The sequence below is a fragment of the Macaca fascicularis genome, chromosome 1, assembly GCF_037993035.2.
Source record: "Macaca fascicularis isolate 582-1 chromosome 1, T2T-MFA8v1.1".
NCBI lineage: Eukaryota > Metazoa > Chordata > Mammalia > Primates > Cercopithecidae > Macaca > Macaca fascicularis.
This window is the reverse complement of record NC_088375.1, coordinates 172,185,029-172,210,810: the sequence shown is the minus strand read 5'-3', so window position 1 is coordinate 172,210,810 and position 25,782 is coordinate 172,185,029. Positions and strand designations below refer to the sequence as shown.

General features: G+C 36.1%; 1 protein-coding gene across 17 annotated transcripts in view; it reads right to left on the bottom strand.

Annotated features, from left to right (window-relative positions):
* DOCK7 (dedicator of cytokinesis 7) overlaps window positions 1-25,782 on the bottom strand; it is a 228,671-nt gene that overhangs the window by 39,768 nt on the left and 163,121 nt on the right. For 9 of the 17 annotated variants that reach the window (XR_012419326.1, XM_005543186.4, XM_005543187.4 and 6 more), the window contains 8 exons: window positions 17,392-17,574; window positions 17,122-17,284; window positions 13,571-13,667; window positions 10,539-10,635; window positions 8,306-8,440; window positions 7,261-7,413; window positions 1,615-1,773; window positions 857-957 (listed from right to left, as the gene is read on the bottom strand). Coding sequence is in view for 16 of the 17 variants with exons in the window: in XM_005543186.4 (XP_005543243.1) it covers window positions 857-957; window positions 1,615-1,773; window positions 7,261-7,413; window positions 8,306-8,440; window positions 10,539-10,635; window positions 13,571-13,667; window positions 17,122-17,284; window positions 17,392-17,574 (1,088 nt within the window). In the remaining variant the exon portion in view is untranslated. The remainder of the gene's footprint in view (window positions 1-856; window positions 958-1,614; window positions 1,774-7,260; window positions 7,414-8,305; window positions 8,441-10,538; window positions 10,636-13,570; window positions 13,668-17,121; window positions 17,285-17,391; window positions 17,575-25,782) is intronic. The other 8 variants (XM_005543189.4, XM_065521384.1, XM_005543192.4 and 5 more) reach the window with 1 other exon arrangement.

Here is a 25,782-nt window from a genome sequence, read left to right as displayed (position 1 = left end):
GGGAAAAAGTATGGAAATTCATGTGTTCATTACAGAAATATAGAGAAGTTTTATATGCAAGGAAAAAGGAAAACTTCTAAAAGGTACTTTTATTACATCAACTTTAATTCAAAGAGATTAAATTGTTTTATTTGTGCTTTTAATGAACTCCAAAATTGTAGGAGCAGAGGGTCATATGACAGAGAAAAATTCTTAAGTTTTACTATTGTATCTATTAAGATGTTAATACAATAAAAATTATGGAGTTTTCAAAATGTGCCCTTAGAAATATCATTCTTTAGTCACAACAGTATTGAAAAAAGGTAATTAATGTTACAGTAAAACATTCATACACTGTATTTTCTTCTTAAAAGACTGAGTTTTACATTTAAAATATTGGTATGGGCTTTCAAAGGAAGTCTGGGGCCCAGGACACCAAGGTGTTAAGTGTGTGTTATGAATATTTTAAAAAATCCTCTTATTTTTGATAATCAATAAGTATATTTGCATTGTTCTTTAAAGAAGAGACACAGAAGATCCGAAGATGCCACCCGGAAAAAGTGCATTTGGACTTTCAATCTACCATTGGAAAAATCACTCAAGGTCAGGTGGGGTGGCTCATATCTGTAATCCCAGAACTTTGGGAGGCCAAGGCAGGCGGATCTCTTGAGCCCAGGAGTTCAAGACCAGCCTGGGCAATATGGTGAAGCCCCATCTCTACAAAAAAGTAAAAAATATATAAATATAAAAACAATAAATAATGTAAATACAGAAAAATCACAAATCACTTTTGTGTGTTTATTTTTTTCATCTAATGCTTACTGTATGTCTTACTAAGTCCCTTATACAAAGCATAAATGAATCAAATAAATGCTACCTGTACATTAGATCAATCAACATTTCAGGATCCTCCTGGTGTTCCTTCATTTTCACAGTATCAGAAAGAATCATATGGAGATTAAAAACCAGATCCTGGACCTGCAGCAGAGAATTATATGAAAAATATTCTTGAATTGTCATTCATCCATAATAACCAAATTAGTTTCAGAGATATTTCAGATAAATATCTAAAGATTTCAAAACAAGTTGTATGATATTGATATGGTTCTGTAAAGTATAGGTATGTGGGGATATGGTAAGTGAAGGGTAGTAAACTTTATATAAATTCCTCAGCAGACTATCTATATTTTTTGTTCTTTCACCTGGAAACAAGCAGAACTATAAGTAGAAATAAAACAGAGGGATATAGGAAATACAAGAATACAAAAGGAAAATTCTCTCCTATATTTCTGATTTTACTAAAAGGTAGTTTGTAGAAACTTTAGTTTATAAGGCATATTATTGTTTGATTAATAAGTAGGAATGTTTTGTCAGAAAGCTTTGTCTGTATTGTCCAAGTCCACTGTTCTACCTATTATAAGTGCACAGAATTAAACACCAAAGAATTAATTATTTCCAAAAGAAGGGTAGCTGACTAAAACAAAAAGATTCAGTCCTATCTATGGCACATGATGTGTGGATTCAAAATGAAATAAATGATCCTCCAGCAAAAACCAACTTTTGATTTAACAATTTGGAAAGTGCCTATTTAACAAGCCTATTTCAATTAATGATCTAGAAAGTAGCATTTCTGACCTGATCAGGAAATGTTGTTTCCCTCAATTCCAGATCTTCTTCAGCATATGTCAATATAGTCTTTAGAGAACGCCTTAAGAATTCTTCATTAAAATTCTGAGATGTGCCCACCAAGGAGGATAGTGACATTGTTACCTGCATTTTAACCCTAGCAAAGTTCTGTAACAGAAAAATTGTCCAGTCAATACTTAATATAGAAAAGCTTTAAAAAGTCTGCTATTTTTCCTCGCTAAAAGTATATTTAGTGAAAAAATACCATTCTAAGCAAAATATTTTTTAAAGTAATAATATATATATATCAAAATCTTATTTTAGAAAGGATGTAAAACTTAGAACTTTGTTCTGAATAATGTACTACAAAACAGGATTTTAAGAAGTCATGTGTTAAGAGTTGAATTAGAAATTCTGCTTATGTCTTTACATTTATTTATTATGGGCATATGTTATTAATATAACATTTTACAGATAAGGTTAAATAGCTTGATTGACATTATAAGATTCTTAAATAGTAGATGGAGTATTTAAATTCTAGTCCATTTCATGACATCCACACTATGATGAAAGCAATTTAACACACATCATGCGTAAAGTAATGTAAGGTAGAATCTTTTGGAGTGAACGCCTTTAACAGCTTATAACTTACATTCTTCCTTTTTTTTAGTGTAAATTCATTTCTGCTCCACCATTCTCTACCATGAAATCATTCTTAAGAGATTATTGGTGATAATATATCAATTGTCGTATCCAATATTTTTTGCTCAATATTCTACTTCATATCTTTGTATATTTAAATTACTTTCTCCTTGAAAATCTCCTACCTTATCTTCAGTGGCACCACTTTATCCTGGTTTTCTATTCTTTTTCAACTCTTTTTCTGTTTTATTCCTTGGTTGTCCTTCCTAAATACCAGTATTCCCAAAGATTCTGTCAAAAAACTTTTCTCACTTAACATACTCTAAAGAGCCTCATCCATGTCTTTGCTTCGACCAGTATACACATGTTTCCGTCTCCAGCTGATATTTCTCTGTAGAACTCCAGGCTCTCATAGTTTACTAGATAGCACCATCTGGATTTCTCATAGGTACCACAAAGTCAACATGTCTACAATACCTTCTCTCCCTATTGATTATCTAAAAAAGTGATACTATTCTTGTAGTCATGCCAAAAATCTAGGGGTCCCCAATTCATTCTCCCCTCTCATTTTTCATACCATAAATCCAAATCTACACCATCTCCTAATGTGATCCAATATATCCTTTCTCCATTCCCAATGCCTTTGCTTTATTTTACACCCTCACCATTTCTTATTTAGATTACTGTAATAACTTCCTAATCGATCTCCATGCCTTTTTCTTTCATATCTCTCAGTCTAACCTCTACCTAGCACCAGGGAACTTTCTGTAAAATGCAAATCTGAACATGTTCCTCCTCTCCTTAAAATGCCCCTAAGGCAGTTAGTTGTCCAAAGTTTTAAGGATAAAATTCAAGAATTCAACTCAGTAAATATGTCACACTACATAGTAGGCACTGAGAGTATGGTGATAAAATAATTTATAGTTGGCTAGGATAAAGGTGTAATTGAAAAAGCTAAGCCTTTTCAATACTAAGACAAATTCTAGAAAAGGCATTTAATTGTAAATATAAAGAAAATCTCATGAGCAGCTGGAGGAAAAAACGTTATTTAAAACAGAGAAAAATATCAGGCTACCTTTCAATGTATCCACAACAATATTTAATGTCAGAAGACAATGGTACTCAAGTACCCTTTTTTCCTATGAGGTGTTCTTTATCTGATAAGTTTTGCTGATTTTTCTCACGCTTATTATTATTCAAAGTATAAGGCAAAAATTTCATAAACACCCTTGCAGGGCCGGGCGCGGTGGCTCAAGCCTGTAATCCCAGCACTTTGGGAGGCCGAGACGGGCGGATCACAAGGTCAGAAGATCGAGACCATCCTGGCTAACACGGTGAAACCCCGTCTCTACTAAAAATACAAAAAACTAGCCGGGCGAGGTGGTGGGCGCCTGTAGTCCCAGCTACTCCGGAGGCTGAGGCAGGAGAATGGCATGAACCCGGGAGGCGGAGCTTGCAGTGAGCTGAGACCCGGCCACTGCACTCCAGCCTGGGCGACAGAGCGAGACTCCGTCTCAAAAAAAAAAAAAAAAAAAAACACCCTTGCTATCCTACAAATACAGATAACTTTAAACAATCAAGAACTTGGAAAATTGGCCGGGTGCAATGATTACTGCCTGTAATCCCAACACTCTGGGTGGACAAGGTGGGAGGACAGCTTGAGCCCAGGATTTCTGGGCTACCGTGAAGTACCATCATGCCACTGCAGTCTAGCCTGGGTGACAGGAAGAAACGCTGTCTCTATTTTTAAAAGTGGGGTGAGTGGGGTGGGCAGGGTGAGGTGGCTCACACCTGCAGTCCCAGCACTTTGGAAGGCCATACAGAGAGGACTGCCTGAGCCTAGGAGTTCAAGACCAGACTGGGCAACAAAGTGAGTTCCTGTCTCTACTTAAAAAAACCAAAAAAACCACTTGGAAAATATTACTCCTAAGAACCTTGATGAGGACAACATTTAGCTAAACAATAATTATAGCCCCAAAAAACTCATGGTAAGCAATATTTCATTTTACAACTAAGACTATGAACTAAGACTGAAATGTTACAGCTAAGAAAAAAACTAGGAGGGTGAGAAAGGAGATGGAAAGAAGTACTTAACAACCTACAGTAGACATAAAACAAATAACGTTATTTGAAGGTGGCAATTAAATCAAGTGAAGTACATGCAGATTCAACAATACAAATGTAAACAGTAAGAAAGATACTTTTTTGAAATATTGAGGTACAAAGAATGACAGGGTGGAGGAGAGAAAGAAGAAAATCAGCAATTTTATTACTGTTCATTAAAGGGAGTTAATAGATACTTATTTCAAGTAGAATTTCTCAATTTTTTTTTCATTATTGTCCCTCTTATAAATCTTTTTGAACAATTTTTCTAATTACATCCCTATGATATTTTAATATCAGAGATGTATACATCTGTTTATGCACTCTATATATATCTGGATTTATATACACATAAGAAAGTAAATATGAAGCTTACTCTTTTTACTCGATGCAAGGTTATGAATGACTAGATACAAATTTTAAGTTAAAAATCTGAAAATGATTTACATTTAGCTTACCTTTATAGGCAGGTTTTCTGAAAAACTTTTAATATAATCTTTTAGCTTAAATAAACTGTAATGTATCAAATTACACAAATAAATTAGCAACTTATATAACTACAAAAGCAGCAATGTAATCAATTTTTTTAAACCATTCAAAACTGCTACTTATCCAGCAAAAGAATTAAAAATTAATTTCTTAAAAGTTATTTCAGTGAACTTTCACTATTTGCTTGATGGAAGAAAATACGTTCTGGCTACTATATATTCATTTAGATATTGTTGACTTTTTTCTTTTCAGCAACTGACACAATTAAAAATTGCTTGAATAACTTTTGTAGAATGAAGTAATAAATTGGAAATTTTTTTTCTTGGGCTTAATTTTCAAAGCCCAAGTCACACACGAATGCACTGAGAACCAAACATAAACAATATCCACAAGGCAGCCAATGGAAGCAACCTCTTGCCATATGACTGAGATCAAGCAATTGATTAAAAGTCTCCAATCACAGTCATTTATTCTCCAGTTTTATAACCCAATTTTGCATACATTTTGTTTTTTATTTTCCAAGAACTTAATGTCAGTGCTGCTCATGTGATACCCAGTAACACCAATGAGAGAAATAAATACTAAGCAATGCCATGTTGTTGGGTAGTGTTGAGCTTTGGAGGACCATAAGCTAAGATTTTTCTCATCCTCCACAAAAACCAATTTTCACTCCCTTGGTGGTAATACTGCCCTGGTTGAGAATGCATGATCTAAAGAAATAGAGGACTAGGGGTATTACATGACTATAAAGGCAACCTAGCAAAACCAGAAATTTTGCTAAATATGATAAACACTACATCCCCAAAACAAGGTAAACAGACCATACAGTGTAAGATGAAAACAACCAACACACATTTTTTTAAAAGGGGAGGCAAGAAGGAAAGGCATAACAAAATAATAAAATAGGATTCCTGGGCATACATAATATAATAACAAGTATGAAAAGTTTCATTCAATTAGAGGTTGGATCACAAAGCAAAACTCAACTCTTATGTTGTATATGAGAGGCACACCTAAAATAAAGTGAAAATTAAAGAACAGGCAAAAGCAAATAAAGTAATTTCAAATTAAAAAGAAAGCAGAGGTCAAAATCTTAATACCATAAAAGATGAAATTCAGGCCAAAAAATAAAATAGAATAAAGGTTTTAAATAAAACCAACAAAAGTTCTTTTAAATTCCAAAGGAGAAAAACTCTTAAGAAAATATAGTAGTTATGAGTATTAGTACACCAAATAAAAGCTGAAGGAGAAACAGACAAACACAGTTACAGGCTTTAATTTACTTCTACCAAGTGGAAAAAAACCAATGATATGCAGTCTATGTGATTAATAAGGTGTATTTATCTGGTATATGTTTAACTCAATATTCTGAAAACAGAAATACTCCCCTTTTAAAGATTTTTTGTAGAACACTCATAAAAACAGATTATATTTAGACACACAAATACACAGATCCACAATAAAGAAAGGGAGAAACAGAATATACACTATACAATCACAATGTAATAAAGCTGAAAATTAACAATAAAAAATTTTTTTTTTTTGAGACAGGATCTCACTCTGTCACTCAGGCTGGAGTACAGTGGTGTGTTCACAGCTCACTGCAACCTCACACTCGTGGGCTCAAAGGGATCCTCTCACCTCAGCCTCCTGAGTAGCTGGGACCACAAGCACGGGCCACCCAGCTTGGCTAGTATTTTTTTGCAGAGATAGGGTTTTACTATGTCACCCAGGCTGATCTCAAACTCCTGGCCTCAAGCAATCTTCCTCGGCCACCCAAAGTGTTGGGATTATAGGTGTGAGTCACTGGAATCAGCCAAAACTTTGAAACAAAAAGGCTACTCAACTCTTTGGATTAAAAAGAAAATACAAACTGAAATGACAAGATTACTAAATATTAGAACCGAGGAGATGCCAAAAATAGTGCTTAAAGGAAAATTCAAGGCCTTAAATACTTACATACGCAAAAATAAATATTTGACTCAAACTAAATATTTGACTAAATATTTGACTCAAAAGGAAAAATATAACACATGAATATAACATATAATAAAAGACTTAAATGAAAAAATGGAATTCTTCAAAGGCTGTGACATGTAATTGTAAAATATCAAGCCAAGATACTTAAACTTTTATTTCTTTTTACTTAGGGACAATTAAAATTTAAAATTGCTCAATGTACATTTATATTCTAAGTCTGTATTAATATACATACATACATACATACATACATATGATATGCACACAATTGGAGATTTGGATTTTTGTAAGATATACACAGAATGAGAAATATCAAGATAGCCTATGATTAGACTTAAAATATACAAAAAACTCCATGCTCTCCCAAAACTGATTTAATAACTATCAGCAGAAGTTATATTTCATTATGAATACAGAGAATTTTCATGATTAAATACTTACATTCCCAATCTCAAAGTTTTGCCTCATTAGTAGGTAAAGGGAGGCACTGGCGTGTGACCGTATTGTACTGATGCTACTGCTACAGTGTCGGAGAAGCCTGAGGCATAAATCAGCACACTGCTCTGTCTCTTCTTCAAATAAGAGTTCAGGAAACTGTAAAACAACAACAAACCACTACTGAATTTTTACAGTAAAAGTTCCTGAGATATGTTAATATAACCTGAGCTGGAGATTTGTTAATATAGCCCAGAAATTAAAAGAATGGTTAGGACGATATTAGCTAATAGTTAATAGCGTGAGACACAGAGTCAAACTGGGTTCAAATGTTGATTATGCCACTTACTAACTAGTAGTGTGACCTTGGACAAGTTTTCTCATCCACAAAATAGGCCTAATAATATATCTACAAGGGATTGTTGTGAAGCTTCTATCAGAATGTGCATAAAACACTTAGTAATCAACATACATGAATTCTACATTTATTACAAAATAATACATAAGTTATTTTCATCAACGTCTCTGCACTCCATCTTCTAGGATGATTAAAATGAAATAGCTACCTTCAAAATTTAAGAATATACATATTTCTGAGGGAACACAAATATAAGAAGTAAATATTTAAAGCAGTTGAACAAACACACACCTTCTTTTACATTCATCATAAAATAATTTCAGTGGGTTGAATTGCTTATATATTGAATTCTTTATAAATTGAGTTTTTTTTTAAAAAACAGAACCAAGTGGAAAGAAAACAAGAGAAGCCCCATATTTAAGATTGGCTATTAATTTCAGGCCCTTCTCCACATCCAAGTTACTGTTTTTTAAACCAGAACTGGTTAAAGGTGATTCGATGAAAAATTCCAAAAGGCAGGCAGCAGTAGAGAGGCAAAGAAGAATCAAGCATCTTAGGTTATTTAAATTTTAACTACACATATTCATTAATATATTACTACATATATTAACCAATGAATGTGTCAAATGATCTTAGATAATGTTAACAAAGAAAACAAAAGTCTGACAACACTGCAGGTATAAAATAACCCACCTTTGAAACCAAGGCTCTCTGTGTAGCAAAACAGTGTTGTAGATAAACTGCACTTTGGTTACAGGCCATGCTGTGTAGTAGCACTTTTAGCACTCCACCAAGAATGCTCTCTTTGGATTCCGTTACAGAAACAGTCTGCAATTTAAAAATAAACAAATAAAATAGAGATGTACCTGCCATTTAGTTAGGGAGGTTACAGGCCTCCCTATGTATAAATAAAGTTTTAAAAGATAAAAAAAAAAAAATAAGATCTAGAATGGCTTCAAGAAGGATTTGGATAAGAAAAGGGGGAAAAAGAATAAATATAATTTAAACAAGAAAAAAGAGGAGCAAGATACAATGCCAAGAAATCATAAGGTGTTTTTTAGGAAAATTAGTAAGTAAGTCTGAACTGACTTGAGGTTCATGTAGAAAACAACTACAGATAAGGCTGAAAAATAGAGCGGCGCCTGGAGCAAAAAATGTTGCTGGTACACAAATAACCATTCTTTTCTTCTTAAATAATTGAAACCCTGAATTTTAGCTGAAGACTTTGAATCCGGCTACAGAGAGAGGTGAACGAAACAGAAGTTTCATCTTCTGAGTCATGCCCTTAAAAGAAGAAATGTACTCTGTCCCTGCTGTTTCTTTTCACTGAATAAAATACAGACATGACAGCTGCAGCTCAAGCAACCATCTTGGATTAGGTATCTTGGACTTAGTAAATTTTTTATATTTTTAAAACTTTAGTCAGGAAGTCAGGATAATGACTGATAAAATCTTTTTTTTTTTTTTTGAGATGGAGTCTGTCACCTAGGCTGAAGTGCAGTGGCTTGGCTCACTGCAACCCCTGCCTCATGGCTTCAAGCAATTCTTGTGCCTCAGCCTCCTGAGGAGCTGGGATTACAGAAGCGCGCCATCACACCCAGCTAATTTTTTTATTTTTAGTAGAGTCAGGGTTGGCTGGGTGCAATGGCTCACGCCTGTAATCCCCACACTTTGGGAGGCTGAGGCGGGCAGATCACCTGAGGTCAGGAGTTTGATACCAGCCTGACCAACATGGAGAAACCCCGTCTCTACTAAAAATACAAAATTAGCCAGGTGTGCTGGCACACGCCTGTAATCCCAGCTACTTGGAAGGCTGATGCAGGAGAATCACTCGAACCCGGGAGGCAGAGGTTGTGGTGAGCCGAGATCATGCCACTGCACTCCAGCCTGGGCAACAAGAGTGAAACTGTCTCAAAAATAAATCAATAAAAATAAATAAATAAATAAATAGAGTCCAGTCAGGGTTTTGCCATGTTGGTCAGGCTGGTCTTGAACTCCTGACTTGAAATGATCCGCCCACCTCAGCTTCCCAAAGTGCTGGGATTACAGGCACGAGCTACTGTGCCCAGCCATAAAATATTTTTAAAGGAAAAGTCTCATGAAAATGTACAGAATGGATGGTAGGAAGAACACAGAGTGAGTTATCATGAAGCAGGTGGCCATTGTAATCACGCTGAAATATGAACCTGGCAGAGCAGTGGTAGGAGAAAAGGAATGGAAGGAATAGGTGAGAGATATATTTACTAAAATGTCTGAGAGATCTTGCTAACTGATTTGAATCCTGGCTCTTCTACATATTAGCTGCGTCATTATGGGCAGTTATTTAACATCTTCGTGCCTAAGTATTCTCATCTACAAGATGAGGATACTGACAGTTTCAATGCCATGAGTTTCTTAGAAGGATCAAATGAGTCGACATTTGTAAAGGGCTTAGGACAATGTTTAACACAGAAAAAACTAAATACATGTCGGCTATCACATTGTTACTACAGGATAATACTGCCTAGAGGGCTACTGTTAGGACCCAACATGATGATTATAGATAAAGAGCCTGAAACACTGCTGTAGTATACACAGGATACTGCACAAACTCAGTGTATCTATATGTAGCTATAGCTATACATGCATGTTGAATCTCACCTGATGGCAGAACATCCAACTATAAATACTCAGAGGATATTTGGAAATGCTAGACTAGGCCATGAAGGGGAAAGACAAGGAGATAAAAATTTCATAATCATCCTCCATGAAGAAATAGTTGAAGCTATTGGAATTTATAATTACAAAGAATCTCAGAATGCTTGGAATGAAACTTTTAGGAACTACTAATATTTAAATGTAATTTTATGGCTCACAGTAAAGACTTTTCCCTCCAACCTCAATTTACCAAATCTATATCTTAAATTTCTCTTCTTTGAATTCTTACCTGAACAACAATCTCTAATGTATCCAAAATGATTAAGTTTGCTTCTGTAGCCAGGTTTCCATCAATCAGTGCTTCATGTTCAATCTCTGCTCTTGATCTAATACAAAATATTTTAAGAAATTATATTTATCTTTTTGAAAACCACAATTCTGAAAAGACTTAAGGATGCATAGAAATAAAAAATTTCAAACCATTTTCAGTATTTGCCCAACAAAAAATTACAAGAGAATAAGAAAAAAGGCAATAGTTTACACATTTACGTGGCTTGTTTGTTAACCACAATACACATTTTCTCACCCCATTACAGAAGCTTAATGCCACTAAAAGCACAAATATTTATGTTTTAGCTTTCAGACATGCAGCAGTTTTATTCTAAGTGACACTGACACTAGGTGGTGCTATGTGGGCTTGTATTTAGGACTGCTTCATGGAAAACAATATTCAAATATTTAGTATTCATCTTACTATTTCAAAGATTTCCAATGTCTGTATTCAGGACAAATGTACTTATTTTGTCTAAGGTTTCATCTAATTTTCCCCCAATTTTTAAAATATAAATATGCTCAGATAATTTAACTCTTCAGTGAGACTAGATGGAATCACTCATTGGAAACAAAACAATTTAGGGAAAAAAGGACGTGAGGTGATGAATATGCTAGTTAGCTTGCCTGTGGTAATCACTTCACAATTGTACACATATATTAAAAGGTCATGTTATATTCTATAAATATACACAATTTTTGTCAATTATAACTCAATAAAGCTAGAAAAATAAAGAAAAAAGAACAAAACAGTTTGATGCAATAAAGTAGTTTAAACACTAATATTTATAAAAGTATCATTTAATGCAAATAAAAATTTAAGGATATTTACACATGATTTATGAATATAGCCGAGATTTTTGTTTTAGCAACAACAGATATACAGGCACTATATATTATACCAAAGTAGACAAAATAACACATAAAGTACAAGGACATATTAAACGCTAGCTTTTCTAAGTTTTTAGATCTATATGTCTGTGAATCTTTATTATTACCACTAAGGAGAATACTTCATTAATTTACATTTTACAAATTCAATTTAAGAATAAAAGCACTTTGAGAGGCTGAGGCAGGGGATCACTTGAGCCCAGGAGTGAAGAGACCAGCCTGCACAACATGGTAAAACCCTGTCTCCACCAAAAAAAATACAAAAATTATCTGGGTGTGGTGGTGCACAGCTATAGTCCCAGCTACTTGGGAGGCTGAGGTGGGAGGCTCACCTAAGCCCAGGAGGTCAAAGCTACAGCGAGTCATGATTGTGCCACTGCACTTTGGCCTGATGACAGAGTGAGACCTTGTCTCAAAAAAAAAAAAAAAAAAAAAAAAAAAAAAAAAAAAAAGAATAAAATACAATTATCAACATCACAACATTAAACTGGAAAACAAAATATTTAATGTTCAAACTTAAAATTTCCAGTGACATTTTATAAAGAAACATAAGATGGTTTAAACAGAAAGAATTAGGAGAACACCAAAAAAGTCTCCCTCAAAATACAGCAAGGTAAACCAAGAGAACATGTTCTACAAATGCAGAAATAAAACAATATACTGATAGTGTAGCACCTGGCTACTCTGTAATTTCTAAAAAATAACACAAGTAGAAAAAACATCAGAGAAATAGATTTGGACAGATGGAGAAAAAGAAAGGAAAGCACATATTCAAAGGTTAAGAATTTTAATATTGGCCGGGCGCAGTGGCTCATGCCTGTAATCCCAGCACTTTGGGAGGCCGAGGCGGGCGGATCACAAGGTCAGGAGATCGAGACCACGGTGAAACCCCGTCTCTACTAAAACTACAAAAAATTAGCCGGGCGCGGTGGCGGGCGCCTGTAGTCCCAGCTACTCAGGAGGCTGAGGCAGGAGAATGGCGTAAACCCGGGAGGCGGAGCTTGCAGTGAGCCAAGATCGCGCCACTGCACTCCAGCCTGGGCGACAGAGCGAGACTCCGTCTCAAAAAAAAAAAAAAAAAAAAGAATTTTAATATTACATTCAATATCTGATTATTTCAAGCTCTCATACATATGGTACTGAAACTTGTTTCTCTGCTGGCTCTCACTTGTTTCCTCTGTGTTATGATTTAACCGTCTGTGAGAAAATACTGGTGAAAGTTGATTTGTGAGAATCTTCTGAGGCTTGGGCTGATGACAGTTCTCAGACACGGTAATCAATCATCTTGGTTTGCCTTAGAACAGGACTAAGGGGCTCCCTGGGATGTTGGACAATATGTGCTATAACTGGGAGAGTGCTAGGCAAACCTGAATGATTTGGTCACTCCATTCTCAAAGTTTTATGGGCCAGTGAAGCTACTTGCGGGCTAACTTACAATTATAAATTCTCAAGAGAAAAATTTTAGCCCCTTGACTCAATGCCAGATCTCAAGCCAGGCAAGTTTACCTGCAGCCACTTGGGCAGTGAGAAGACTCATGTAAGTGCATTGCAGGTGTTTATGGCAGTAGGATCAGTCAATGTATCAAGTCTGCCTTCATGCTAGAAACAGAAGACCTGTATTGTTTTGTCTTTCTTGAATTACATTATAAGCTCCATGAAGACAAATGTCAGGTTTCTAATTCTTTGTAATATTTGAAATATTAGTTCATCAGGAGGCGGAGGTTGCGGTGAGCCGAAATCAGGCCACTGCACTCCAGCCTGGGCAACAGAGCAAAACTCCATCTCAAAAAAAAAAAATTAGTTCAATGTAACACCTAAAATATGTTCCAAAAATAGTTGCTGAATGCATTTTACAAGAGGATGTTTTAGAGAAAATGGAGTTTAAAATATAACATTTTGCCTTACTATACCACGAGAAGTTCTTCCTCCAAATCTTTTTAAATCTAAAATTTTAAAATTAAATATTTTGTCCAAGACTTAATAAGCATATTTATTAAATGTCAATACTAAATACAAATATAAAGTAAAAGTTATCATTTTCCTCTTGCATTTTAAAATTCAACACACCCATCAGTAACATAAAATAGAAAGCTCTATTACTTGTCAAGCTTCTCTGTGTTTTGACGCCAGTGAGTCATATCTTTTCTCCATCTCAAATTTTCCTGACTTCCAAAGGCACTTCCAGATGGACTTCTCTCTGTCAAATAAATTTCAAAGCCGATTTTCAAATGATATTTCAGTTGGACCACATATATGTATACTTGCAATCATGTAAGAAATACAACAATAATTTGTACAAGCCATTTTATCCTCAGTACAAGTAGAAAAACCTGACAATGGTGCTTTTTATTAAAAATTTTCACAATAATTTCCGAAGAAATGTACTTGCTATATGCAGTATTTTTTTTGAAAACAATATCCATTTAAATAAGCAAATGTTCTAACATTGATTTTCTTAAAATCTTAACCATGGCTTATAAGGCCCTACATGATATGACTTTACTTCCTACCATTCTTCCTCTTGCTTACTGCTGTTTTTCTTGCAAATCTATCAGTATATATTCTATGTTTCTGACTTACAACCTCTGCAGTGGTTGTTGTTCCTTTTTCTTGTTCTTCTCACAAATTTTCATTTATCACCTCCTTAGAAAGGCCTCACACTCTCCAATACCTACCTCCTTTTCCTTTTCCTTTGCTTTGTTCCTTTCCATAACACTTAGGACCACAAGTATATAAACTCCTTAAGAACAGAAATGATATGTACTTTGTTCAGCATGTTATGTCTAGGCTGATAAATTGGTGCATACTGAGAGCTCAGTAAGTTTCTGTTTAATACATAAACAAAATAGGAAGGACTCCTAAAGTAATTACTTCTTTCGGTCTATATAAGGCAGAACAAGAGGAAGAACGGAGTTTTCCCTTAAGAGGTTTCTAGGTTTGAAGGCAGACTGCATGTATGGGTTCCTTTAAGGGGTGGCAGCAATAGAAATAATTCATATAAATCCATTAGAAGTGGAGACAGCATTGAGAATGTGGATAATATAAATATACATTTAAATAATGGACTCAGTCATAATTTCAAACTTTCAACTACAAAACTGCTTGTTTTTGAAAATGATAAGTTTAAATTGGTTGAGAGGATGGAAGAACAATGAAAGTAAAAGTTCAGAGTTCAAATAGAAATTTTTAAAAATACTGAAAAATACAACTATATATATGTCAATTAAAGAAATACAAAAAATACTGAGAAATAAGAATGATTTCCTGCAAAATAAAGGACATGTCTCTATTTCTTCCAATTTCTTTCCCTTTCCTTTCCTTTCTTTCCTTATCTCTTTCTCTTTTTTAAATTTTGAAATCCACGTCTTTAAGAAATTTATGGAAAAAAAAACAAAAAGATATGCCTATATTAAGATAGTTAGCAAAATTAAGTATAATTTTCTATCATTTACATTTTTTCCCACAAAACTGTCTCATTAGTTAATAATGTCTTAGAACTGAAAGTTAAGAAAAATAAAAGAATGTCTATTATTAGACCTAATAAACCAATGTCTATTATTGACCTAACTTAAATGTAGAAATGTAAATAAGAATTACAAGACAAATAATAATTACAAGAATTATAAGATAAAAAGACTTCAATTCTTATATTCAAACAAAGATAGATTTCCTGAGGCCACAGGTTAAAAAATGTAACAAGTATACTGTTAATAGTTCCATTCTCTCCAAAAATAAACCTCAGGGTTGTGGTATAATAGAAAGAACGCTAAATTAGAAATCAAAAAATCCTGATTCTGTCACTTAGTTTATGATCTTAGGCAGTTATTTACTTCTTTGTGTTTTATTTTCTTAATCTAAAAGATAACTATAATTATTCATTAGGGTTTGGTAATAATTAAATGATCTCAGTAAAAGTTAATTTTCATACGTTTTCAGAGGGTTTCTTTTCTTTTCTTTTTTTTTTTTTTTTTTGAGATGGAATCTCGCTCTGTCACCTAGGCTGGAGTGCAGTGGCGCGATCTCGGCTCACTGCAAGCTCCACCTCCCGGGTTCACGCCATTCTCCTGCCTCAGCCTCCCGAGTAGCTGGGACTACAGGCACCTGCCACCACGCCTGGCTAATTTTTTTGTATTTTTAGTAGAGACGGGGTTTCACCGTGTTAGCCAGGATGGTCTTGATCTCCTGACCTCGTGATCTGCCCGCCTCGGCCTCCCAAAGTGCTGGGATTACAGGCGTGAGCCACTGCGCCCAGCCAAGGGTTTCCATCTATAATGAATGAAAACCCAAAAGTACACCTTAAATTGTGTATAACTAAAGTGAAAAAATGGTGCTCTATTTTTTTTAAAGGCAAAGACTGTCTTTTCATTACTATAAAACACACAGTATATAAATGATAAACAGATTATTATTATGCTAATTGACTGTCAGAAAACAATTAAAAATCCATTCACACTTACATTCATATTTTAAGTCAACAAATACATATTGTGCTGTGGCATGTATCATCTACACAGATGACCAACCCATGGTCCTGGCCTTAAGAAACTCTTAGCAACAGTTTTGTCTGTATGTCACTTTAGAATTTACAAAACGTTTCCACATACATGATTACTATAAAGATGATAAGATCAGTTAGTTACACTATCTTCTAAATTCTGAAAACAATCACAAATTTATAAGGAAAAGGAAGGTGGGGAGATTAAGTGACTTGGCCAAGGTTATTTGGCTAATGGGTAGCAGATCTGGGATTAGAAAACCAGTCTCAAATACTACTAAACTGTTTTGTCTCACTGCTATTTGAGTTTGATGGGCAATATTTTTGCCTTACATACAGGGCATATTAATTCATTTTGCAAATAAAGAGTAAAAATGGGCCAGGCATGGTGGCTCACAGCACCGTGAGAGGCCAATGTGGGAGGATCACTTGAGCTCAGGAATTCAAGACTAGCCTGGGCAATATAGTGAGACAGTTTCTAAAAAAGAAAAAAAAAAAATTAGTTGAACATGGTGGTTCACACCTGTAGTCCCAGCTACCAGGGTATGTGTGTACTGGGGGGTGAAGGTGGAAGAACTGCTTGGGCGAGGGAGGTCAATGCTGCAGTAAGCCACGATCACACCACTGTGCTCCAGCTTGGGTGACAGAGGGCGAATCTGTCTCAATTAAAAAAAAAAAAAAAAAAAGTAAAAACAGATGTTACATAGAATCATCCCTAACATAAACTATGGACTCTGGGTGATGATGTGTTAATGTAAGTTCACCAGTTACAATAAATGCACTTCTGATGGCAGATGTTAATAATGGGGGAGGCTATGCATGCTAAGGGGTATATGGGAAATCTCTGTACTTTTGCTCAGTTTTACTGTGAACTTAAAACTGCTCTACAAAAATAAAGTCTTTTTAAAAAGGGAGGATGGATGCTATTAACTATATAAGGGCAACAGGTATGAACCAAGACTATCTAGAGAAAACTAGGGGGTATGTTGACTCACCTTAATCATAATTCTAACTTGTATTACTGCAGAGAAATGATTATTCAAGTTAATTTACAGTTACAGTTAAAATGCTTTTTGAAAAGCATAGGATTGACATTTAAGACTAGCAACAATAATCATTACAATATATAACTCAAGGAAATTGAAGAAATTCTCACCAGGAGGAGAAGCTATTGTGTACGTACCGAGCTGTCCTCGGCTTCGGCGTACCATTTCTTGCCTAGCTCCTATGCTCCCAAGGATAGCTTCTTCAAGCTTTGCTCTCATGTCTTTTGATTTCTTAAAGGTCAAGCTATTCATTCTTTCAAACACTTTTTTCCCCTAAAATTTAAACATTAGAAGAGAACAGGTTTTGAGGAAATTTTCTTCTATTTTTTCCGCATTATGTTTCCTTTCTTGTTCTTTGCAATGGTATAATGACCACTTACTTTATACTCAAAGCAAGATACACAGAGATAAAGCAGATCTAACAGCCGGTTTAGTTGTAAGACTGAGAGATCTGTAAACCACTTCTGTAGAACTGTTTCATCTGCATTTTTGAGAACCCAAAGTAGACAGATCAAAAGGCTTCGACTTGATTCTGCTGAAAAGGTAGTGTGTTGTCTGCCACTCTGAAAAGAAAGAGCAGTAGAATGAGATAGATTGATCAATGACCATTTCTTGTTTTTTGGCTATCAACTGTTCTCTTCTAAAAACAATAAAACAAAAATTGCTTAAGAATAATATAATTAAAAAGAACCATTTTAGACAACACTTGTGTAAAAGGATCATATATAACCTTAAGATTAAGAGCCTGAAGTTTAATGAAACTTTCCTGCTAATAGAAGTTTGTTGTAATCTACTGCATGACTGTCAGCAGAGGATAAACACGTTAATAAAAAACATAAAGATAAAAACTAAAAGATTCTACCATTAAAAACTAAAAGATATACATCACAGAATATCAGATATAATGAAAATAAAGGAAAAAAACAACTGACTCACAGTAAATAAGAGTGGGCTAAGAGTAGAAAGTACGACAAAATTGGGTATGTCAGACTTAGAGGACTATTGTTTCTAATCAAGCACCACTGATACAAAGAGGAAAAGTCTTAGGCCATACAGAAGTAAAAAGGTATTTGTACTTATAGCATATAAGGTTGAAACGCTATTTTCAAACACCAATCTATATTTGTATACAGTATGTAAAACAGAAATGAAAAACTAAATAAAAACACATTTACAGTACCATTTATTGGACATATACTCTGTTTCAGTCATCATACTAAACACTTTACATACATTATTTGATTTAGTCCTCCAACAGTATTACCAAGCAGGTTGTATCATCTCAATTTTACAGATAAGAATACAGATGATAATAATAATGATGATGATGACAAAAAATAAAATTTGAAATGTGCAAGAAACTATGCTAATCACATTTTATTTAGCTCTCACAACAACTGTAAACTATGACATTATTATTATTACGAGTTTACAGGTAAGAAAACTGAAGGCTAGAGATTAATTTGCCTTATGGTACTAAAAAAGGGTAAAGCTAGCATTTTAGTCCAGGTTAACCAGACTCCAAAGCCTATACTCTTCACTATTATACTATGTTCTAATACTCAGTTGATAAATATACTAACTAAAAATGAGGAAGAAGTAGAGGGGATGTTGAGAGGAAAGACATAGGAAAGTTGAACATACACAACTGCTGAAGTCATGATCTCAACCACCTCACCAATCTTCCTTCTATACTGGGTGATAATTAATGACCAAACGCTTTATGTATATTAACTTATTTATTCTTCACAATCACTCAAAGAAATAAGTATTACTACTCACCCCATCTTACAGAAAAAAAAAACCTGACCCACCAGAAGTATTTTGTAATAAGTGGCAGGTCAAGAATTTCAACACAGAAAGTGTGGCTCCCGAGACACAAGCTCCAAGCTCATATCCACTTTGTTTACTGCCTCTCATGGTTGCCCATGCATATAAGTGACCCACATAAGCTTTGCTTAACTGTTTTGCTATACTGCTTCTGAGCTGGGCACAAAAGAACTTTGACCCTCATCCCTAAATCCACAATTGTTCTCATAAGGAAAACGCTCCTTTATTTTAAGGACAGACACTTTTTATAGCTGAACTTTCAGGTACGCATAAATACACAGCACTGACTGAATTTTCAAGTACCTATTTTTCAGAAATACAATAAAAAAATTATTCTCATCTTGACAAACAGGCATACACCGACATCTCTTATATTCCCACATAAATTGCCAATAACACAGTGACACATTTTGGAAGAATTAAGACAAACATGAAAAAGAATCAGTAATGTAAAGATGTCAGTTTTCCCTCAGATTATTCTATAGGATCAATGCAATTCTAACCAAAATCCCAGTTGGGTTTTCCTGGAACTTTGACCAGTGATTTTTAAAATTTAATGGGGGAAAAGCATAGAGCCAAGATACTCTTGAAGAAGAACAAGGTGGGATGTGGGGAGGAGGGAGATGAATGTGTTCTACCAGATACGTGCGCTTACTAAACTAAAATAATTAGGACAATTTGATTTTGGTGTATTTTTGGCAGTCAAATGAAACAGAATAAAGAACACAAAAAATGTCCTATGCATATCTGAAAATCTGATCTGTGACAGAGCTGGCACTGCGGACCACTACTGAAAGGATGAACTGTTTAATAAATGATGTTGAGACAATTGATCTTCCTCGAGAAAAAAAAAGCAGATTCCGACCTTGTACCATCATACAGAAAATAGATCTAGACAAAGAAAGAACTTTAAATACAAAAGGCAAAATGTTTAAAGCTTTCAACGGGAAATATAAGACAATATATTTATAATCTTGGGGGAAGGACAGTATATCTTAAATAAGACATAAAAACCATAAACTATAAAAAAGATGGTCACATTTGCCTACATTAAAAATGAGAATTTGTATTCATTCAAATAAATACATTAAAAAGGCACATTATAAATTAGTAGAAATGTGCATATATAAAACCAACCTAAGATTAGTATCCAGAACAGTATTAACCAGGGTTCCATGGCATAATTAAGCCCTACAAAAAATGATTTGAGGGACTATTTTCCCCATTGTCCCAAAGACATTGACAGCGAGGACCACTCTAGGTGTACAGAAGTTAATTTATCATCTATAATAAATGCCCTAGCTCATTAGTTCTTAATTTTCTGCTTGAGAAGGGATGACCTCTAGAAAACAGAAAGAATTGTTTCATAACACTATTACCAGGAATGAGGAAGAGGTGCCAGAGTTCTACATTTTCCAGGCCAAGATTCATACCTCTCCTTCCATATTACAACAGCCACAGTTTCACAATTACTCTCTGCCTTCAGACCAGCAGGATTAACCTCATTAAATTATTTTCCCCAGTTTGTGTCTACCACCTCAACAGGCCCAGCCTTCAAAAGCCTTCATTCATGACTCGGACTCTGATCACCACACACATAGCTCTTTATATTCTTTCTTCTTACCTCACTTGCCACGTCTGCTCCATCTCCTAAAATTCTTCCACTATGACCTCTGAAACACATGGTCAATCATTAACAAAACTGCCTTATAAGAATATATACAGCACTTTGGGAGGCTAAGTTGGGTAGATCACTTGACGCCAGGAGTTTGAGATTAGCCTGGCCAACATGGTGCAACTCGTCTCTACTAAAAATACAAAAAAAAAACTGGCCAGGCATGGTGGTTCACGCCTGTAATCCCAGCACTTTGGGAGGTTGAAGCGGGTGGATCATGAGATCAGGAGATCGAGATTATCCTGGCTAACACAGTGAAACCCCGTCTCTACTAAAAAAAATACAAAAAAATTAGCTGGGCATGGTGGCGGGCACCTGTAGTCCCAGCTACTCAGGAGGCAGAGGCAGAAGAATGGCGTGAACCTGGGAGGCAGAGCTGGCAGTGAGCTGAGACTGCACCACTGCACTCCAGCTTGGGCGACAGAGTGAGACTCCATCTAAAAAAAAAAAAAAATTAGCCAGGCACAGTGGCAGTCGCCTGTAAGCCCAGCTACTTAGGAGGCTGAGGTGGGAGAATCACTTGAACGTGGTAGGCAGGGGTTGCAGTGAGCTGAGATTGTGCCACTGCACTCCAGCCTGGGTGACAGAGCAAGACCCTTTCTCAACAACAACAACAACAACAACAACAACAACAAGTCAATAAATGAGAGGGAAAAAAAAACTATAATGGGGTAAGACGATATAAAGTAGAACATAAAATGTTAAATACATTCAATTTAATTAAACTAAATGTAAATGGATTAGAAACTCTAGTGAAAGAGAAAGATTAACAAACCAGATTTTTAAGAGACAAGAAAAAAAATCTAACTATATGCTGTTTTTAAAAGAAATACCTAAAACATAATAAGAAATGTTGGAAGTAAAGGGATGAAAAAGTCATGCTACACACACACACACACACACACACACACACACACACACACACACGGCAAAGAAAACCTAGTGTAGTTATAACTAATTTTAAAAAGCATCATAGTTCATGTAGATGAAAGTGCAATCCACCAAAAATTATATAAAAGTGTTAAATGTTTCATAATCAGGCCTCAAGAGAAATAAAACTCTGACAGAATGACAAGGAGAAATTACAAAACCACAATTGTAGTGGGATATTAGAATAAGCATGTAAAATTTAGTAAAGACCAAAAAGATTTAAACAAACAAGAGTACAGGACATAGAATGCTGTAACTAACAATGAAAGAATATTCATTCTTTTAGAATGCATCAGATATTTACAAAAACTGACCATATACTAGACCATAAAACTAGTTGCCACAAATATAACAAACTGTTATCATACAGAGTTATGTTCTCTGATCATTTAATTAGGCCAAAATCAGAAACAAAAGGATACCTAGAATTTCAAGACCGAAAATTTAAGACAAAAACAACTTCTTAAATAGTCCAAAGGCCAAGAAGAAATCATAATGAACTTCAGAGTCATTCTGAAATGAATCTTGCAAATGCTACCTATTGATCACGGTAAACTTGTTCCCCCAGCTCACAATTTAGAAGTCACAGATGACAGAAGGGAGGATGTAGCAGGCAATGTGACCCTAGAGGCAATGAGAAGGGAAGACTAACTGGCAAAAAGAGAGAAGATAAAACCATTTGGGGAAGATGTAAGAGACTGCAACTAAGTTGAATAAATAAGATATACACTTTAAAAAAAATGCCGGTATAGTCAAGACAATCCTAAGCAAAAAGAACCAAGCTGGAGGCATCACACTACATGACTTCTGTTGGGTGCAAGCCCCCCAAAATCTGGCCATAAACTGGCCCCAAGACTGGTCATAAACAAAATCTCTGCAGCACTGTGACATGTCCATAATGGCCCTAATGCCCAAGCTGGAAGGTTATGGGTTTATGGGAATGAGGGCAAGGAACACCTGGTCCACTCAGGGTGGAAAACTGCTTAAAGGCATTCTTAAGTCACAAACAACAGCATGGGCGATCTGTGTCTTAAGGGCATGTTCCTGCTGCAGTTAACTAGCCCAATCAATTCTTTTAATTTGGCCCATCCCTTCGTTTCTGTGATACCTTTAGTTAATTTAATATCTACAGAAACAATGCTAATGACTGGTTTGCTGTTAATAAATATGTGGGTAAATCTCTGTTAGGGGCTCTGAGTTCTGAAGGCTGTGAGACCCCTGATTTCCCACTTCACATCTCTATATTTCTGTGTGTCATTAATTCCTCTAGCGTCACTGGGTTAGGGTCTCCCTGACTTAGCCGGTCTCGGCAAGTGGCGCCCATTCATGGGGGCTCGAATCCAGGTCGAAGGGTCGCCGGAAAGAGGGTTGGAATGGCACACTAGCTGGATGACACCTGAGTACTCTTAAAGCAATCCCCGTGGTGAGAAAGAAGGGGAGCTCGGAAGCGTCAGGGTAGCAATGGGACAGGTATGGGGTCTGGTTCGTTTCACCTTGGAACTTTTTCACACTGATAATGAGGAACGAGAGTATAGCAAAGTAACAGATGAGGTTACAGAGCAGGTTTATTTACCAGCTAAAGCCAAAGTGGCAAAGGAAGGAGAGATTCATCCCTACCCTTCTGCACCCCCTCATTATTATTTTGAAGAAAATGACCCCCCAGATCTTTCTTTTCCAGAGGACACTGGGTGAAAAGTAGTTGCCCCAGTGACTGTTCGAGCAGTGCCTCCAGCGACTGCTCTTAGTTCTATTCAGGCAGGAATTCAGCAAGCTAGACAAGAGGGTGATTAAGAGGCCTGGCAATTCCCTGTTAGAATACACCCCCCAGATCAACAGGGAAAAATTACAGCTACATTTGAGCCTTTTCCTTTTAAATTACTCAAAGACTTAAAACAAGCAATAAGTCAGTATGGACCAGGTTCTCCTTTTGTAATGGGACTGTTAAAGAATGTTACTGTTTCCAGTTGGATTATTCCTACTGACTGGGACACTCTTACTTGAGCTTGTCTAACTACTGCTGAGTTCTTACAATTTAAAACTTGGTGGGCGGATGCAGCTTCCATTCAGGCTGCTCGCAATGCCAATGCCCCAATCTCAAATTACTGTAACTGCAGATCAACTTTTGGGGGTTGGCGGCTGGGCTGGTTTAGATGCACAACTGGTCACATAGGATGACGCCATAGAACAGCTTAGAGGAGTGGGCATTAGAGCTTGGGAAAAAAATCACTTCAGGTGGAGAACAATACCCTTCCTTTAGTGCTATAAAACAGGGACCAAGGGAACCATAAGTTGATTTTATAGCTCAGTTACAGGAGTCTCTTAAAAGGATGGTTGCAGATTCGGCTGCTCAGGATATAGTGTTGCAGTTATTAGCTTTCGACAATGCTAATCCCGATTGCCAGGCTGCTCTGCAACCTCTCAGAGGAAAAGCACATTTAGTTGATTATATCAAGGCCTGTGATGGTATCGGAGGTAATCTGCATAAAGCTACCTTGTTGGCACAGGCAATGGCAGGACTGAGAGTAGATAAAGGAAATACTCCATTTCCTGGGGCTTGTTTCAACTGTGGGAAGCATGGTCATACTAAAAAAGAATGTAGAAAAAATCAGCGAGTCAGGCCGCCAGATAGGGGAAAAAAGAAAACTGTTGAGTCTGAAATATGTCCAAAATGTAAAAAAGGAAAACACTGGGCTAGTCAGTGTCCCCATTTCGGGGAATGCCATGAGGGGCGGGGCCCTGTTCTAAACCGGGGCATTTCCAGCTCAGGTAATTCCCTCACCCCTGTACAATGCCTGTCCCCCGCCACAGCCGGTAGTGCTGCAGTAGATTCATGCTGCACAAAAGCTATGAGCCTTCTGCCTGGGGAACCCCTGCAAAAGGTCCCAACAGGAGTCTGTGGACCCTTGCCAGCAGGGACAATAGGATTACTTTTAGGAAGGTCTAGTGTAAGTTTAAAAGGCATACAAATACATACAGGAGTCATTGATTCAGATTACAATGGGGGAATTCAAATTGTTATATCTACTTCTGTTCCCTGGAAAGCAGAGCCAGGAGAGCTCATGGCACAGCTCCTGATTGTGCTGTATGTGGGAATGGGAAAAAGTGAAATTAAACAAACAGGAGGATTTGGAAGCACAAATAAACAAGGCAAAGCAGCTTATTGGGTAAATCAAATCACCGATAAACGTCCTACCTGTGAAATAACTATTTAAGGAAAGAAATTTAAAGGTTTGGTAGATACAGGAGCGGACATTTCAATCATTTCTCTACAGCACCGGCAGTCCACGTGGCCAATTCAACCGGCTCAATTTAACATAGTTGGAGTTGGTAAAGCCGCTGAAGTATATCAAAGTGGTTACATTTTGCATTGTGAAGGGCCCGATGGACAATCTGGGACTATTCAACCAACTATAACTTCTGTACCTATAATTTATGGGGAAGAGATTTATTACAACAATGGGAAGCACAAGTTCTAATTCCAGAACAATTATATACAATGCATGAAATGGGGTATGTCCCTGGTATGGGACTAGAAAAAAAATTTGCAAGGTTTGAAAGAACCGCTTCAAGCAGAAAAACAAAGTTCCCGCCAAAGATTAGGAAATAATTTTTGATGGCAGCCACTGTTAAGTCTCCAGAACCTATACCTTTAAAAGGGTTAACAGATAAGCCAATTTGGATAGAACAATGGCTGCTAAGTAAAGAAAAACTATAGGCTTTAGAGAAATTAGTTACTGAACAATTAGAAAATGGGCACATAGCTCCAACATTTTCTCCTTGGAATTCTCTAGTTTTCGTAATTAAGAAAAAATCAGGAAAATGGAGAATGTTAACTGACTTAAGAGCCATCAATTCAGTTATACAACCTACGAGAGCATTACGGCCAGGACTGCCTTCTCCTGCTATAATTCCAAAAAATTGGCCTTTAATAGTTACAGATTTAAAAGACTGTTTCTTTACTATCCCTTTAGCTGAGCAAGACTGTGAATGGTTTGCATTTACAATTCCTGCAGTAAACAACCAGCAGCCTGCTAAGCATTATCATTGGAAAGTGCTGCCCCAGGGCATGTTAAACAGCCCAACAATTTGCCAGACGTAAGTGGGGCAAGCAATTGAACCTACTAGTAAAAAGTTTTCACAGTGTTACATTATTCACTATATGGATGATGTACTTTGTGCTGCCCCCACTCCAGAAATATTACTCCAATGTTATGATCACTTGCAAAATTCGATTTCTGGCGCTGGTTTAATTATAGCTCCTGACAAAATGCAGACTACTATTCCTTACTCCTACTTGGGGACCTTAGTAAATGACACTATCATTGTGCCACAGAAA